Genomic DNA, 16,191 nt, shown 5'->3' on the forward strand with positions numbered 1-16,191 from the left:
CCCATGTATTTGAAGGTGTCTTCTCTTTGAAAAGCTGTCCGATCAACACCCATAAACAAGAGTTGGAATCTTGGCTGTTGTCTCTTAATTTGCAAGCAGGATGTACAGCAAAACATACAGGTTACTTATAAGTAGGCTATCTTTCTTGTTACAGCATTGATAATAATGATGATAACAACAACAATAATAATGATAATGTACCTGTACCAAGGCACAGTACAAAATAAGCAACCCCTCCCCAAATAATGACAAATTGCTCCAACAAGATTTGCTTAGAACTCAGTAAACAAATATTATTGTTCTAGTAGTATACTTAAAACATTTGTTTAGGATAAGACTAAATGTTAGACATCCATTGTTATTTAAAATGCGTGTTAATCTGAACCTAGAAGTGAAATAAGAGTGAGTTAGAACAACCTGTATGAATCTGCTAATCAAATAAAAAAAGGTCTTTACTTCTCTATTAAAGGCCATCAGATTTCCCCAAAGAGACAGGGAGTGGATCCAAGTTTTATGGGGCCAGATCCTTCAAGAAATTTAAGATGTGCACTTGTACATATGAATCAATGTGCAAATTCTATGGAAATTGAAATCTTCTTTTCTGTCCCTCTTCCCTTTTACTTAACAGTGTAGAAATAGCACTGCCTTTTGATTCTTCCCCTGAGCCAATGAAGTAGATTATGATGTTTTGGCTGTGTGTGAGGAGTCAATGATTGATTGTACCAATCCTGCATAGCAGTAAAGACCAAAATAATCCTAATAGAGAAAACTCCTGAAGAACCGTGTTGACAGGTTCCTTTAACAACAGTACAGATCTGTCTCGAAAAGGGGAAGAAGGGCTTGGAGAGAGTGTAGTTGCTGTCTAGTTTATATTCCCCCCCCCCCCCACCATAACTGAAATGTTAACTGCATGGAAATTTTTTTGATGTGTCGTGGGCCATTAGATACTAGATGAATTATCAGGCAGGTTGTGAAAGGACATTGGCATTTAATCCTGTCAACCTGATTTCAAGAAATAATATAAAGGAGTCAGAACAATAGTGGAAAAACTGATTGATTCCAGCCAATGACTGGAGAGATCTAATAAATGTTTATGTTTGTTTATGTTTATTGGAATTTGTAGGCCGCCCTTTTCCCTGAGGGGACTCAGGGCGGCTCACATAAACTAGGAAGGGGGGGAATACAGACAACAAAATAGAGACAAATACTAAAATGGTAAGCAACATACATTCATCATTCGGGAGGGGTCACTATCCTTATCCCCAGGCCTGGCGGGCGAGCCAGTTCTTCAAGGCTGTGCGGAAGGCTTGGACGGTGGAGAGGGTACGGATCTCTACAGGGAGCTCGTTCCAAAGGGCCGGGGCTACTGCTGAGAAGGCCCTCCTCCTTGTAGTTGCCAGCCGACACTGGCTGGCCGATGGGATACGGAGGAGGCCTAACCTATGAGATCTTATTGGTCGCAGGGATGTAATTGGCAGAAGGCGGTCTCTCAAGTATCCAGATCCACTGCCATGAAGGGCTTTATGGGTGATTAGTAGCACCTTGAAGCGCATCCGGAGATCGACAGGTAGCCAGCGCAGCTCGCGGAGGATAGGTGTTATGCGGGTGAATCGAGGAGCACCCGCAATCACTCGCGCGGCTGCGTTCTGCACTAGCTGAAGTCGCCGGATGCTCTTCAAGGGCAGCCCCATGTAGAGCACATTGCAGTATTCCAGCCTAGAGATCACTAGGGCCCGAGTGACTGTTGTGAGAGCCTCCCGATTCAGGAAGGGTCGCAACTGGCGCACCAGGCGAACCTGGGCGAATGTCCCCCTGGTCACAGCCGTTAGGTGGTAGTCAAATGACAGCTGCGGATCCAGGAGGACTCCCAAGTTGCGAACCCTCTCTGAGGGGTATAGAATTTGACCCCCCAGCCTGAGTGATGGTATATTAGTCAAATCTTTGGGAGGAAAACACAACAGCCACTCGGTCTTTTCCGGGTTGAGCACAAGCTTGTTAACCCTCATCCAGTCCATAACGGCCTCGAGACCCCGGCTCACCACATCCACCGCTTCATTGAGTTGGCATGGGGCGGACAGATACAATTGAGTATCGTCCGCATATTGATGGTATCTGATCCCGTGCCTGCGGATGATCTCTCCCAGCGGTTTCATGTAGATGTTAAATAGTAGGGGGGATAAGACCGACCCCTGAGGCACCCCATAATTTAGGGGCCTAGGGGACGATCTCTGCCCCCCCACTAACACCGACTGCGACCTGTCCGAGAGGTAGGAGGAGAACCACCGTAACACAGTGCCTCCCACTCCCACCTCCCGCAGTCGTCGCAGAAGGATACCATGGTCGACGGTATCGAAAGCCGCTGAGAGGTCAAGGAGGACCAGGATGGAGGGATGTCCTTCATCTCTGGCTCTCCAAAGATCATCCATCAATGCGACCAAAGCGGTTTCTGTGCTGTAGCCGGGTCTGAAGCCTGACTGGAAGGGGTCTAGATAGTTTGCTTCCTCCAAGGACCGTTGGAGCTGGAAGGCCACCACCTTCTCAACAACCTTTCCCAAAAAGGGAAGGTTGGAGACAGGGCGATAACTATTAAGGACAGCCGGATCCAAGGATGGTTTCTTCAGGAGGGGTCTCACCACCGCCGCTTTCAGTGCGGCGGGGAAGTTCCCCTCCCGAAGGGAGGCGGTCACAACCGCCTGGATCCAGCCTCGTGTCACCTCACTGCAGTCCCTGACCAGCCATGAGGGACACGGATCCAAAGCACAGGTGGAGGTACTTACAGCTCTCATGGCCTTGTCCACATCCCCGGGGGTAACATCCTGAAACTCAACCCAGAGCTGTTCTACTTGGTCCCCTAGTGTCTCGGCTGGAGCTGCAGGAATGGAGTCCAAGTCCGACCGAAACCGAGCAATTTTGTCCGCTAGAAATTGGGCATATTCTTCGGCTCTGCCCTGCAAGGGTTCCCCCGCCTCCCTTTTGTTCAGTAGGGAGCGGGTTACCCTAAACAGGGCGGCCGGACGGGACTCAGCGGATGCAACCAGGGTGGCTATGTGTGATCTTTTTGCTGCCCTGAGTGCCCTGGTGTATTCCCTGGTGCAGGTGGTTACCATTGCTCGGTTCGATTCGGACTTATCGGACCTCCAACGGTGCTCTAGGCATCTCCTCCGGCGCTTCATCTCCCGGAGCTCCTCGGTAAACCAAGGGGGTCTCCGGGATCCGCTGTCTCGGAGGGGCCGCAGTGGCGCAATCCGGTCGAGGGCCTCCGACGCTGCCGAGTGCCACGCAGCAGTCAGAGTCTCCACCGGACTGTGGGCGAGAGTGTCAGGAATAACCCCAAGCTCTGTCTGGAACCTTAACGGCTCCATAAGACGCCTGGGGCGGAACCACTTGGTCGGTTCCTCCTCCCTACAGTGGGGGTTTGGCCTCCGGAAGTCGAGCCTCAGTAGGCAGTGGTCTGACCACGACAGGGGTATGATGTCGCTCCCCCTCAGACCAAGATCACAAATCCACTGCTCCGAGAGAAATACGAGGTCAAGCATGTGTCCCGCTGAATGGGTTGGGCCTCGAATTACTTGGGTCAAGCCCATGGCTGTCATGGAAGCCATGAACTCCTGCGCCCCGTCAGAGCTTTCACCGAGCGACGGCAAATTGAAGTCCCCCAGGACCATCAGCCTAGGGAACTCAACTGCCAGCTCGGCTACCGACTCGAGGAGCGAGGGGAGGGCTGCTGCAACGCTGTTGGGAGGCAGGTACGTTAGCAGCAGACCCACTTGACCCTTGAGGTCCAACTTTAACAGCAAAGACTCACACCCGACAATCTCCGGAGCAGGGACCCTACGAGGAACTAACGACTCCCGGATAACAGCGGCCACACCTCCACCCCTTCCCTGGGCTCTAGGCTGATGAAGCACCTGAAATCCTTCTGGGCACAGTTCTACAAGGGGGACTCCTCCCTCTGGGCCCAGCCAGGTCTCAGTAATACATGCCAGGTCTGGTATGTAAATAAAACTGGTTTATTTAAGCTAGCATAGAAATACATTGACCAGTCAAGGCAGGAGTCCTGATGTCAGAGAGCATTGGCCCTATGTAGGTTCCATCACATTAGATCATATTCTAAAGGTATTTGAATACTTGTTTTGCAATTATCAAGGTAAGGGAGTAGATCTTTGAAAGGTGAGGCTCCTTGTTTAGAGAAGAGGAATCACAACATATAGGCAAAGACATATCAAGTTAAATTGGCCTTTTATGTTGTGAGTCTCCATGTGCTATAAATTGAAAACTCTGAACCAGATGATCACTTTTATCCTTGAGTAAAATCGGCACAATTGGAAGGCATTTGACACACATCTCAAAGCCTCCTTTAGATCCAGAGAGGATAATACATAGCAAAGAATTGGGGTTTGGTTAGTATTATAAAGATAGCAGTTTAACCTTGATTATATAGGAAGTGAGAAGACTGCATAGTACAGCAAGCAATTTTATGCAATATGGACCAACTGCTAGAGCCTTCTAAATTCTTACAAAATTATTGTAGGGGGCTGGACTAGAAGACCTCCAAAGACCTCCCTTCTGACATTATTCTTCTAGGTTCTACATGCTGTTACTTCTAATGCTACCACAGGACCTGCCTGCATTAGCACTTTCTTCCTGCTCATATTTTATGTGTGACGGAACATTTTATCTGTTATGAATTTCTGACGTTCTTCGATAGATAATTCTTATCAGAAGTTCTTGGATTTTATGTTAGCTTGCCTGAATAGTTTATAAAAATAGTTAATGTAGCTGCCCTAAACAGTTGCCTGTAGGTTGAAACCTGATCCCTAATCTCTAAAATATTTTTCTATACAAGAAAACTTCTGGGCTCTGTGTAGGCTACGCACGATTTTACACAATTAAAATGGAATATGTATACAGAGTTGCACTAGTAGTTTTTCTTCTTTTCTTTGGAAAAATACTTAGCTCCCCCAGAAATTTTTGAAGGGGGGGGCAGATTGGGACAGAAAAAAACCCTTCATTAATTTGCCTTCTGGGTATTTTGCAGCAGGTCCCACTCTCAGTGATGATATTAGCATGATATTGATATGATACAATTTCATATTCCCTTTAAAAATTTCTGTGCTCTTGAACCAGTTTGATACTGAATTTAGTCTGGCTTTATTGTCTCTTTGTATCTGTTGGTGACACATCCCATCTCAGAATAGTTTGATCTATTTTATTTTATTATTTATGAATCAAATTTATATAGACACCCATCTCGCGGAAAGTGACTCGGGGTGCCGTACAACAGTCACACATGATTTGTGTGTGAACTTTGCATTTAATTATGATGTTTTTTCTTCCAGTATTTTAAATATATATGTTTTATAGCCAGTGCTTTACTTTGCATTGCAATTTACTTGTTTCCCCTGCACTTTTATTATGCTTCTTATAGGTTGCTTCGAGTTCATTTAAAGAAGAGATGGAAGTAAAGAAATAGATCAAACAAAAATAAGATATCTTTGAAAGTTGGACATCTGCCATGGCATGAACTTGTTAAGTAGCATTAGGCATAACACCCCACTCCTGCCTTCAGCTTCAGAGCTGTAGCTCTCCCATCAGGATTCATTTAGTAGGGTTGATGCAACATGATTTGCTCTGCAAAGGGTTGGGGGGGGGGGTGTTATTCACCTGAAGCTTGGTCTCTAAGATGGCTTCTAGAGGTACCTGGAAACCACTTGGATTGGAAGGGTGGTTGTTGCACCTTCCCTTCTTTGCAATTTTGCTCAATTCAAAACCTCATTGAAGTGAAGGGCCCTTTTGAATCTCCCAGAAGTATGGGACTTCTGAAGATGGCTCCACAAAAAGTGGGTCTGATGACCTCAATGGAATGAAAAATGTCTCTTTAATAATTCCTCCCTGGACAAGGAGAGGGCTTGAGATAGCCCACAAATGCTCCATGCAGTTGCTTCTTGTAAGGAGATCTCAAGGCAGAAGTCTCCAACAGGTTCAGAGCTCTGGAAGATGAGGGAATAACCATCCTGATCAAACTTGGTGAAATGGTAGTCATTGCCTTTGAAAGGACACTAAGTTCTCAACTTTATTTTCTAATTGGTTTTGGAAATGGATTGACAAGTTTTATAGCATCAGTTGAGTTTCCTTCAATCCTTCTTAGCAAAAGGAATATTAACTACAAGTTTAAGAATGTTAGACTTTTTTTTTTTAAAAAATGAGATTTTGGAATTCATTATAAAGAATCATTCCTGTAGGAAAATATTTTTTGAATTTTTCTTTTAAAAAACACAAATAGATAAAGACTTTAAAAATGGGACACTAGAGGTAACTTGAAGGAACTAAAAATTAAATTAAAGAAGAAGAACATTTAAACTTAATTTATAATTACAAAATGAAACAAAACATTTTAACATTGGACACATTGAAGGATATTTTTGAATAATGGTTCCAGAAGTTAGTGCATGCCTATGTAGCTAGACTGTGCCTAAAACATTATGGAAGAGGAACAAGTTCTATCTGACCCAAATGAGACTGAGTTGAAAGGTGATTTAAAAATAACAGTCTAAAAGAATCACGTGGAAAAAAAATTTATTTGGACATGCAAAAGAAACTGGCTGATGTCTTAGTAATAAAAACAAATATACAAACAACAAACCAAGAGTCTGAGTTGGATAATTTTTGTACATTGGATTCACAAAAGAAACTTGTTAAAGTTTCAAAGAATTTTGTGAGAAGGAACAAAGAAGAAATGAAAAAAAAAATTACTTGACACTAAAGATCAAGATTGTTAGAAATAAAAGGAAGGAATATAAAGCAGGCTTATTTGATCAAATAAACCAACTTGGCTAAAATACATATATTGTTATCTCTGGTAATCCTTAATGGACTTTTGCTGGCATCAGGACTGAAATAATGAAGTTTTATGCATTTGTTTCAGAGGTGGGTTGCTCCTGGTTCGGCCCATGTGCAGAAGCGTTGTGTGTGAGCACGTGCGCGAGTGCACCTGAACTGGTAGTAAAAAAATTGGCAACCCACCACTGATTTGTTTATGGATAAAGGATGGGTGTAGGAAAAATAGATCATATGTTGCATTTTAAGAAACAGTGATAAATACTAAAATTATTTGCACTTGAGGATGGGAAGTTATTTCTTTATATCTCTCTTTTTCTTTACTTTTTTCTTTTCTATTTCTTTTTCTCTTTTTCCTTTCCCCCTACCTTTTTCTTTTTCTTCTTTTTTTAGTATTGGTTTTATTGTTGTAATGATTTTTTTTGATAAAATTACTATAAAAAATATCTCCCAGCAGTATGACTAATATGTCTTTATATAAGTATGTTGTGATTAGTGCCTGTTCAAATATAGGTAGTATTTGCTTAGCGACCTCAATTGGGATCATTAATTCTATTGTTAAGCAAGTGATGTAGTCCCTAAGGGAAATATCACGTGTCTGACATACTTAACAACATCACTATGGATTCGGTTGTTCAACAAGTTATTCTTCATCAAAACATTAAGTGACCATAACTCATAGTTGTAATCCTGGCTTCTTCATTTTGGTTGTTTGAAGCTGGTTGGAAGTCTATAAATGACAACCACAGGGCCTTGGGGTCAGAGGTTGCTCCCAGTTCAATCTGGATCAGGCGAACTGGTAGTACTGGCATGGGAGCACGCCTGAACCGGTAGTAAAAAAAAGTGGCAACCCACCTCTGCTTGAGATGCTGCAAAGATCATAAATGTCTGCTGATTGCAAAACTGTGACTCCCATCTTTTGGAATATTCTTTACCCTCATAGTCTTTTGAAAGGGCCTGAAACCTTGGCTTTGTCAACTTCAGGGTTGTGGCCCTGAAGGAGACATCCCATTTTGGAGATGGCTAGTAGTCTAGTACATGATCTCACTTTCACTCGGTCTATATAGTGGCTTTTTATCCATTTTAATACTAATTTTTAATGTTTTAACTTTTAATATCTAATGTTTTATTCTATAATTGTTTTATTCTGCTATTTATGGTTATTGTAAACTTCCCTGAGCTGCTTGGCAGAGAGATGGGCAGCATATACAAGTCTTGATCACATGGCCATGGGAATGTTGCAACAGTCATAGGTGTGAGAACTGGACTTTTTCAATGCTGTCATAAATTCAGATAGTCACAAAACAAGGAAATTGTTAAACAAGGTCTACTTGTAATGCAATATTCAATTTAGTGTGATTGTAAATTATACCAAGTTGCATTTAATCCAAGCCAAAATTCACTTAATTCAATACTAATGCATGCACAAAATAGCACACTGTACACTGTTTAAAAATTGTTATTAAAGGTAAAGGTTCCCCCACACATGCATGCTAGTCATTTCTGGCTCTAGGGGTGGTGCTCATCTCTGTTTCTAAGCTGAAGATCCACCGCTGTCCAAAGATGTCTCTGTGGTCATGTGGCCGACATGACTAAACGCTGAAGGCGCAGGGAGCGCTGCTACCTTCCCACCAAAAGTGTTCCCTATTTTTCTTCTTGCATTTTTACGTGCTTTTGAACTGTTAGGTTGGCAAAACTGGGACAAGTAACAGGAGCTCACTCCATTATGCGGCGCTAGGGATTCGAACCGCTGAACTACCAACCTTCTGATCGATAAGGTCAACATCTTAGCCATTGAGCCACCATGTGACCTTAAAATTGTTATTACATTTAGCCAAAAAAATGATGTAATTGAACTATATGATTGTGATCATAGCAATGCTAAAATAGGACAAGATGCTAGAAAGCTGGAATCTATAGTAGAATTTATTTTAGTTTTCTATAACTACTCTATGACTTTGTTAATCATACATTTAAATTTTATGTATGTTCTTTGTATAGAATAGAATAGAATATTTATTTGATTTATTGGGCGAGTGTGGTTAGACGCACAAGGAATTTGTCTCCAATGCATAAACTCTCAGTTTACGTGCAAAACAAAAAATAATAATAATCATAATAACAAAGGATAATCATAATAAGGATACTAATAGAGAAGGTAGTGAAACAGATGAGAAGAATAAAACTGTGGAAAAAGAAGTGTTTATTGTAACATTTCATTCGTATATATATAAACGTTTAGGTTAAAAAAAATTCAGTGCCCATTTCCATTGAGCTGAAACCAATTATTACATTTTCCATAAAAATATCACTTCAAATAGCACAAATTCAAATAATGTGACCAGTTTGTAGAATTCATGAACTGTATTAATTGAGAACTACCTGTACAATCATAAACATTGCAAAAATTATCCCTGAATCTTTGGATTCAGTCCTTAAGAATCCAAAGAATCAACAAGAATCTTGTTGTTTCATATGAAAACATCAACATTTGAAGAAAAATCTGATACAGTATTTTGGTTAGGTTTTTCTTTAAAAAAATATATCACATCAAATCCCCCCCCCCCCCCCGGAAGTTCTTTGTATAACCAAATTTACCTTGGGACATCTGACATATATAATGTTTTGAAGGTGCAGCATGCTGAGGAGGATATTAATGAAGCTGAACTGTAACACAATTGCATTTTTTCCCCCTTTAAAATAAAATGATCAGTGGAAAATTCCATAGGGGCGGCTGATGGGTAAAAAACTCCTGAAAGCTAGGGAAATTGTAACTCAGTATAAAATTTGCAAGGTGCTTGGGGAATAAACCTATATCCTTATTAGGATAATTGTCCTTCTCCAAAATAGAAGTCCTCACTGATTGAAAAAGAACAGTATCAAAGAATCCATAACACAAAGTCGGAGGCTGAGCTGTGAAATCAAATTCTCTCGGTTATCTTGCCTTTTTCACGTGGCCTCTGCCCTTACGTTAAATTGCTCCAAACTTTAAAGAACGATGTTGGTGTTTTTGTTGTTGTTATTCATTCTTCCTAGCTACAACTCACCTTCGCTTTTCTGCTGGTAGGAGAGTCAAGAAAATATGACAAAAGAATACTTTGTGCATTGACATCAGAGGGGAAAGAAAATACTCATGGAAAATTTCATGCTGCTAAATCTCCACAGATTTACACTTTTATGCAGTCAAATTAATGCAAAACCCCCAACGTAAGGGTTTGCATTTTGAAAATTTGGGAGGAGTGTCATTCCATAATAGTAATTATTGGTTTTATATTATTTTTTCACAGGGGAACTGATCACAGCTGCCTATGAGCTTGGAGTGAGTATTAGTTGTATTGTTTAATCAATGCTCTCATTAACAGTTTTAGGAATTAAGGAAGTTTAATTAAGCATGGAGTTAAAGTAGATTAATATATTTTCAAACCACAGTTTTTCTAACTTATAAGTACGGCACACGACAATTTACTCCCAAGTTTTAAATCCAATTAAACTAAATTATAAAGTAAAGGCTTTACTGTATATACAGTAGCTGGCTTATTATCAATCCAAATTTTGTATAAGCTGGAGAGAATAAAAATAAATCGGGTTAACAATTTTAATAAGTTTTATTATTCAATAAACTTTATTAAGGCGCATGATCCCCTTTAGGCAAAACCTTAAGGACTGTCATCACGGTGGTAATCCGATAGCAGTGTGGTCTTTCAACTTGCTAACCAATAAAATAGTTCAGCATCTGTTTTCTCCCTCTTTTCTCTCTTTTATAATTGTATAATAAAAAGAAACCCAGCCTTTTGAATGGCCGGAATACATGCTGAATCTAGACTTCAAGCCATTTAAGGGATAATAGTAATACGTGTCACCACTTTTTAAAGTGATCTCTCATCTATATTTTGTGCATCCACATATGTTAAGGCAAATATTTTGCTGTATTTAAAATTAGCACTTAACAGAAGAGAGAGAGAGTGAGAGAGAGAGGGAGAGAAAGAGAAGCTTTTTAAGGCATAGTACTCTATCTGTTTGTGATTAAGCTAATAAGAAAGCCGTTTCTCCATTCGATTGCCATTGTGACCATCTCAAAACAGAAGCCTTTTGTTTGTTCACAGGTTGCTCATCCTCCTGGCTACCCCCTCTTCACTCTTTTGGCTAAACTGGCCATTGAGCTTTTTCCCTTTGGTTCTGCTGCGTATCGTGTCAATCTCCTCTGCGCCTTGTTGGGGGCAGCGGCAGCATCGCTTCTGTTTTATACAGTTGTCAGGTACAGTAGATCCTATGGGTGCGCTCCAATTTTATTTACACACACACACACACACACACAAAACTGAATTGCAGACTGCATCATATGCAATATATTTGTTGAACCATCCTTATGTTAAATAAAACCTATCGAGTGAAATATCTTCATGGCGTACCAGAAAGGATATTTTTCTGTGATATAATATTGCAGTTGGATGTAAAAGTTCATAATAATTTGATGGCTTTCACATCTAGTGGGCCATTAAACTAGCAGTTCCTATGGCGTTGGCTCCAGACTGTTAATTGATTCAACTGCCTACTGTTTACATAATTTCAGTTGGCCATTTGACATTGAACTCATCGGGGGGAAAAAGAAAAAGAAAAAAAAATACGAAACACCCAGAGCACAAAACTGCCAAACTAATTTATTTCAGGAGAGTGATAACATTGTTCTCTCTTATTATCATACATCAGTGACCAGGTTTATCTAACCAGAAGTAACAAAGTTTGTCATTAAAAGAAAGATGCAGATGGCTTTAAAATATTAAACAATACAAGTGTCAACTGTACTGACAAACTTTTTAATTGTTAGCATTACAAAATGGAGGCAGATGCCTCTTGATGGTCTTTATCCTCTCTGTTTTACCTGTGTTGAGTACAGTCAGCAAGAAGTGGCTCTGACTGAACTGCACAGAATTAAATTAAAGTATGAGAATTGTGGTGTGAAAAACGCCCCCACAGATGACGAATATGTAGCTGTGTGAGTAGGATTGTTGGACATTGCCAACAAAATCTGCCTTTTTCTACATTGGATGATGTATTCTAAGCATACAAAAACAAGAACATAACGAATGACTGGTACTTCGTTACTTTTGCCCAGCCTTCTGTCTTCCAATCCTCACATGAGGAGGTTTCTTTGCATACTATTATAATTCCTGATAAGGAGAGCTTTCTCCAGATTTTGAAGGCCTCTCTTATGCTCCTTTCATTTGTATTTTGCACACGCAAGATATGATTCTCTAGGCGTTAATTCAGCAGAGCAGATGCAGGGGTGACTTTTCCCCTTATAGTTGGGGATGATCTGTGGCATATATACCAGACAAAATTGAAGTTATTCAAGTGGAGCTCAGATGCCTGGTGACTTTGTGGTTATAGTGACATGTCTTCCAGGTAGATTTGGCTCCCGGGGGTAACGTTGATAAGTCCATGCACCTTTCTAGACATCCTTTTTGAAAGTGATTTGCCACTGTTGTCTTTTTGGGTCTGAAAACGTGTGAGTGCCCCTTCATCATCTAGTTGGCTTTGTGACTAAGGTGGGACTAGAACTCAAATTTCCTTTCTCCTAGTCCAGTGCCTATAAGCCTTACCCACTGATGCAAACTAGCTCTCTGACTACATGGACACATCTGTGTAAGATTTTTTTTTTGGGGGGGGGGGGTAACAATAGAAACCTGGATTGCTTAGTGATCTGCTATATAAATACTAACTGAGTCCAGCCCTATTTAGCTTTAGATTTACATAAAATTTGTTTGGGTCAACCTAGATGGAATATTTCACAGTGAAATATCTTTCTTTCTGTAGTAAATTTAGCAGCTGCTTGACTCCCAAATAACACTGAGTGACTTACGTTTGAAGTTTGAAGTTTCATTTTATTTATATGCCGCCCTATTCCCTAAAGGAACTCAGGGCGGCAAACAACTCCAACGGGAAGGGGAACATGCAATACAAAATAGACATTTAAAATAACCAACAACCACACCTGTCGAGAGGGAAGGGAGCTCATCAACCCCAGGCCTGCCGGCACAGCCAGGTCTTAACGGCTTTTCGGAAAAGTTATCAATATGTAAGTAATAATACTGTAGTACTGAAAGGTTCGCAGGCTTCAACTGCATTGCTTGGCTGTGAATTGTATAACAGCCTTGCAACTACAGTTGTGCCAGTATGCCCCTTATTTCAAATGGGGAAACTGAGGCTGGGAGAGACAACCTTGCCTAAGTTACCCTACTGAATTCTTTGGGAGATGATACTCAAATGGAGGACTATATGACTTTCCAGTGTAATTATCTGTGTGCATTCTGGGACCATATGGATAAACCGATTTCATAGTAATCCTGGCTGTCAAAATGTTTCTTCTCAGTTGATCATGGATTGGTTAGGAAAGACAGATAAAGTTGAACCCGTGTACAAATGTTGGGGATTCTTATGCAAACCCCAAGTTAGAGGGATTGTCATGTAAGAGAAGCAGCTTCTATTCCTTTGTGAAAAGCATGTTTTATTTGATATAGTGAACATTTTAGAACATTTAGATAGTATATTAATGACTTGAGGGCAGAGCCCTTCTATATTTAGGTTACCCCAACGTTCCACTCCTAATCACTTTAACTTGTCCCTTATTTAATGGAGAACTGGATAGTTTTGCAGACATTAAAGATTATTACCACATAAAAATTATTCTGAAAGCATTCAAAATACATGAAGCTCGATCGCTTCCACATCCTCCCCCTACTCTGTAATGTTGGAGAATATTTACTTTTATATAAATACATTGGTCTTAATTAAGGGATTGCAGAAACCTCTTGGGCAGACTTTCTAATCTTATTTAGAAAATACAGTTAATCGTTGCAATAATCCCATTTTATGGGTTGGGAACTGAGGCTGACAGATACTGCATTGCCCAAGGCCAGTCTGTAAAAAAAAATGTTCTTGGCCAATTAACGTCCAAGCATTGACGCTGTCAATGCTCCACACGCCAACACACCGGGTCACCCTGGCTGTTATGATAGGTTTCTGTTAATTTTATGAAAAGATGAAAATAATGCCCCAACAATGCCTGGGAATATTTTGAGAGGAGTCAGATTTCTCAATTATTAGGAGGAAAAAATATGTATAATAATTAAAATCCTATGGTGCATAAGAGGTAGCCTGGAATTTCTCAGGAAGGTGAATGCCACCTCTAAGTAGAGGGATGGGAAGAGTTAGCAGTCTTTGAATGTTCCTTATTACACACACGTCCTTTTCGGTTGAATAAGGATTAGCATCTCGTGTAATGTTAATTTGAAATCCAAACCTGTCCTGTACTTTGCCAAGCACTCTTGCGATCTTTGTTAAAATTAATGCAGGACGATCGGGGAAGAATGCTCAGTGGATGGTTTTCTGATTTTCTTTCCTTGGCTGGGTTAAATGCTTTCCATACTGCCTGCCTGCAGGGAGAACTCTCTTCAGTCCCTTATTTGCTTAAGTACACTTCCTTAAGATTTTATGAATAGGACTTCCCCTATCAGATAATTCATCCTTAACTAATTTTTCAGTTGTACTGTAGTGCAAAGAAAGAGGGTTAAAAATTATAAAAGGCCCCAAAGCTTTTGAAGGAAAATATTTAAAGCAGAAACTCTCAAGGCAACGATGCTTTTTGTCAGTTAGTAACAGCATTGAGCATATATGTTAGAGGAGAATAAATAACGGCTCACATTCCATTAGTGGGCGTGATGATGGAGAAATCGCATTGAACTCATTTAAATTAATCTTTAATGCATTCCAACTAATACTGCTCCTTGAAGCGATCCACCTTCGTCCTTCACCTTTTTTAAGTTCACAGGCTGAAACCTTGCAAAGGAATGGCATTGGAAGCGGGTAATTTTTGTTGCATTTCAGTTGGTTTGTGGGAGGTCAAGAAATGGGCAAATAAATTGGGGGGAGTGTTTAAAAATAATGCCATTAATATTTAGTTATGCCTGCATCATGAATGCAAAGCTGTACAAAACTGGAGGCATACTTTAAAGTTGGAAGAAAATGCTAGTTTCCTTCTTCCTTCCTTCCTTCCTTCCTTCCTTCCTTCCTTCCTTCCTTCCTTCCTTCCTTCCTTCCTTCCTTCCTTCCTTCCCTCCCTCCCTCCCTCCCTCCCTCCCTCCCTCCCTCCTTTCTTCCCTCTCCTTCCCTCCCTCCCTCCCTCCCTCCCTCCCTCCCTCCCACCCACCAATTAAAAAGATAGGTTAATAGGTATGCATCTACTGAATTTCTGGGAGAGTTTAGACTTGCTGATTAGGGGGTGGCACCATTTCCTGGCTGATTTTGTGTGTTTGTGTCTGAGTGAGAGAGAGGGAGGGGAGGGGGGAGAGTGCGAGTGTGTGTGAGTGGGGGGTGGTGAAGGGAGGTGGGAGTGAAGAGAGAGAGAGAGAGACTTTAAAACCTTCAGAACTAAATATTTGTGCATGCATTTTTGATTTTGTGGCCTGGAAATATTCCCTTCCAGCAATGTTTGCTGGATGTACTGTGAGTTTCAATGGTTTATAGATCATGCCAACTCTGTGTGCTGCTGCAAAGGAATTTGCATTAACACTATAGATGCTTAAATATTGCTAATATATTTTCAGATTTGGTTGTCAAATCTGCCTTGAGATGGCAGCTGCTGTTTGCACGCACATTGCGATAATCTCTTCTTAAATAAATAAAAATTCAAAGGACCTTCAGGTTCCTTTGGAATGGCTCAACCAGTTTGTTTTCCGCGTCTGAAGAGTTGCTTCTTTTCCTCTCTACTTTAATGGTTTAGACAGATCATTTTAACTGGAAAAAATTCACTGGGGTCTAAATATCCTGGGGCAAATTTATAGACCTCAGACATTCCTAACCTTTACATGAGGTAAATCCCCCCAAAAAGACTTGAAAGGGTTCCCCCCCCCATTGGGGAGGTAGGTGGGATGATAAAAAAAAAACCCCTGTCCATTCTGTATCCCGATAGATGCTGTGAATACGGATGGTCTCTCATTTTTTTTAAAGATGATAAATAATAAAGGATGCATCCTTCAGGAACAATGCAGTTCAAGTGGGAAATCTGTTGTCTCATCAAACAATACAACCCCCTTCAGAAAGGAACAAGCCATCTCTATGGCAATTTGTGGAGAGAGTGGCCTATTGATTCAGGGGAAGAAGACATTATACAGTGTCACTCGGGGTTGTTACAATTTCATTTGTCGGGTGACCTGAACTTAACCTTCTAAAAACCTTTCCTTCTTTGTACATAACACCGTCCTCTCGTGGGTTTTCTGCACCAACAGTGGAGTACAGTGAGGAATTACAGCTGGGCTTGTTGTGGGTTTTGTTTCTTAAACAAACCGCCCCGTACAC

At 40.9% G+C, this 16,191-nt stretch overlaps 1 protein-coding gene across 2 annotated transcripts in view; it reads left to right on the forward strand.

The window, feature by feature from the left end:
* The window catches only part of TMEM260 (transmembrane protein 260), a 67,714-nt gene that overhangs the window by 2,316 nt on the left and 49,207 nt on the right, over window positions 1-16,191 (forward strand). For both annotated transcript variants that reach the window (XR_015698375.1, XM_087727982.1), the window contains exons 2-3: window positions 10,125-10,156; window positions 10,941-11,092. Coding sequence is in view for 1 of the 2 variants with exons in the window: in XM_087727982.1 (XP_087584108.1) it covers window positions 10,125-10,156; window positions 10,941-11,092 (184 nt within the window). In the remaining variant the exon portion in view is untranslated. The remainder of the gene's footprint in view (window positions 1-10,124; window positions 10,157-10,940; window positions 11,093-16,191) is intronic.

This window comes from Thamnophis sirtalis, unplaced genomic scaffold (genome assembly GCF_051295495.1).
Source record: "Thamnophis sirtalis isolate CommonGarterSnake01/CBP01778 unplaced genomic scaffold, rThaSir2_p1.2 scaffold_1, whole genome shotgun sequence".
Lineage (NCBI taxonomy): Eukaryota > Metazoa > Chordata > Lepidosauria > Squamata > Natricidae > Thamnophis > Thamnophis sirtalis.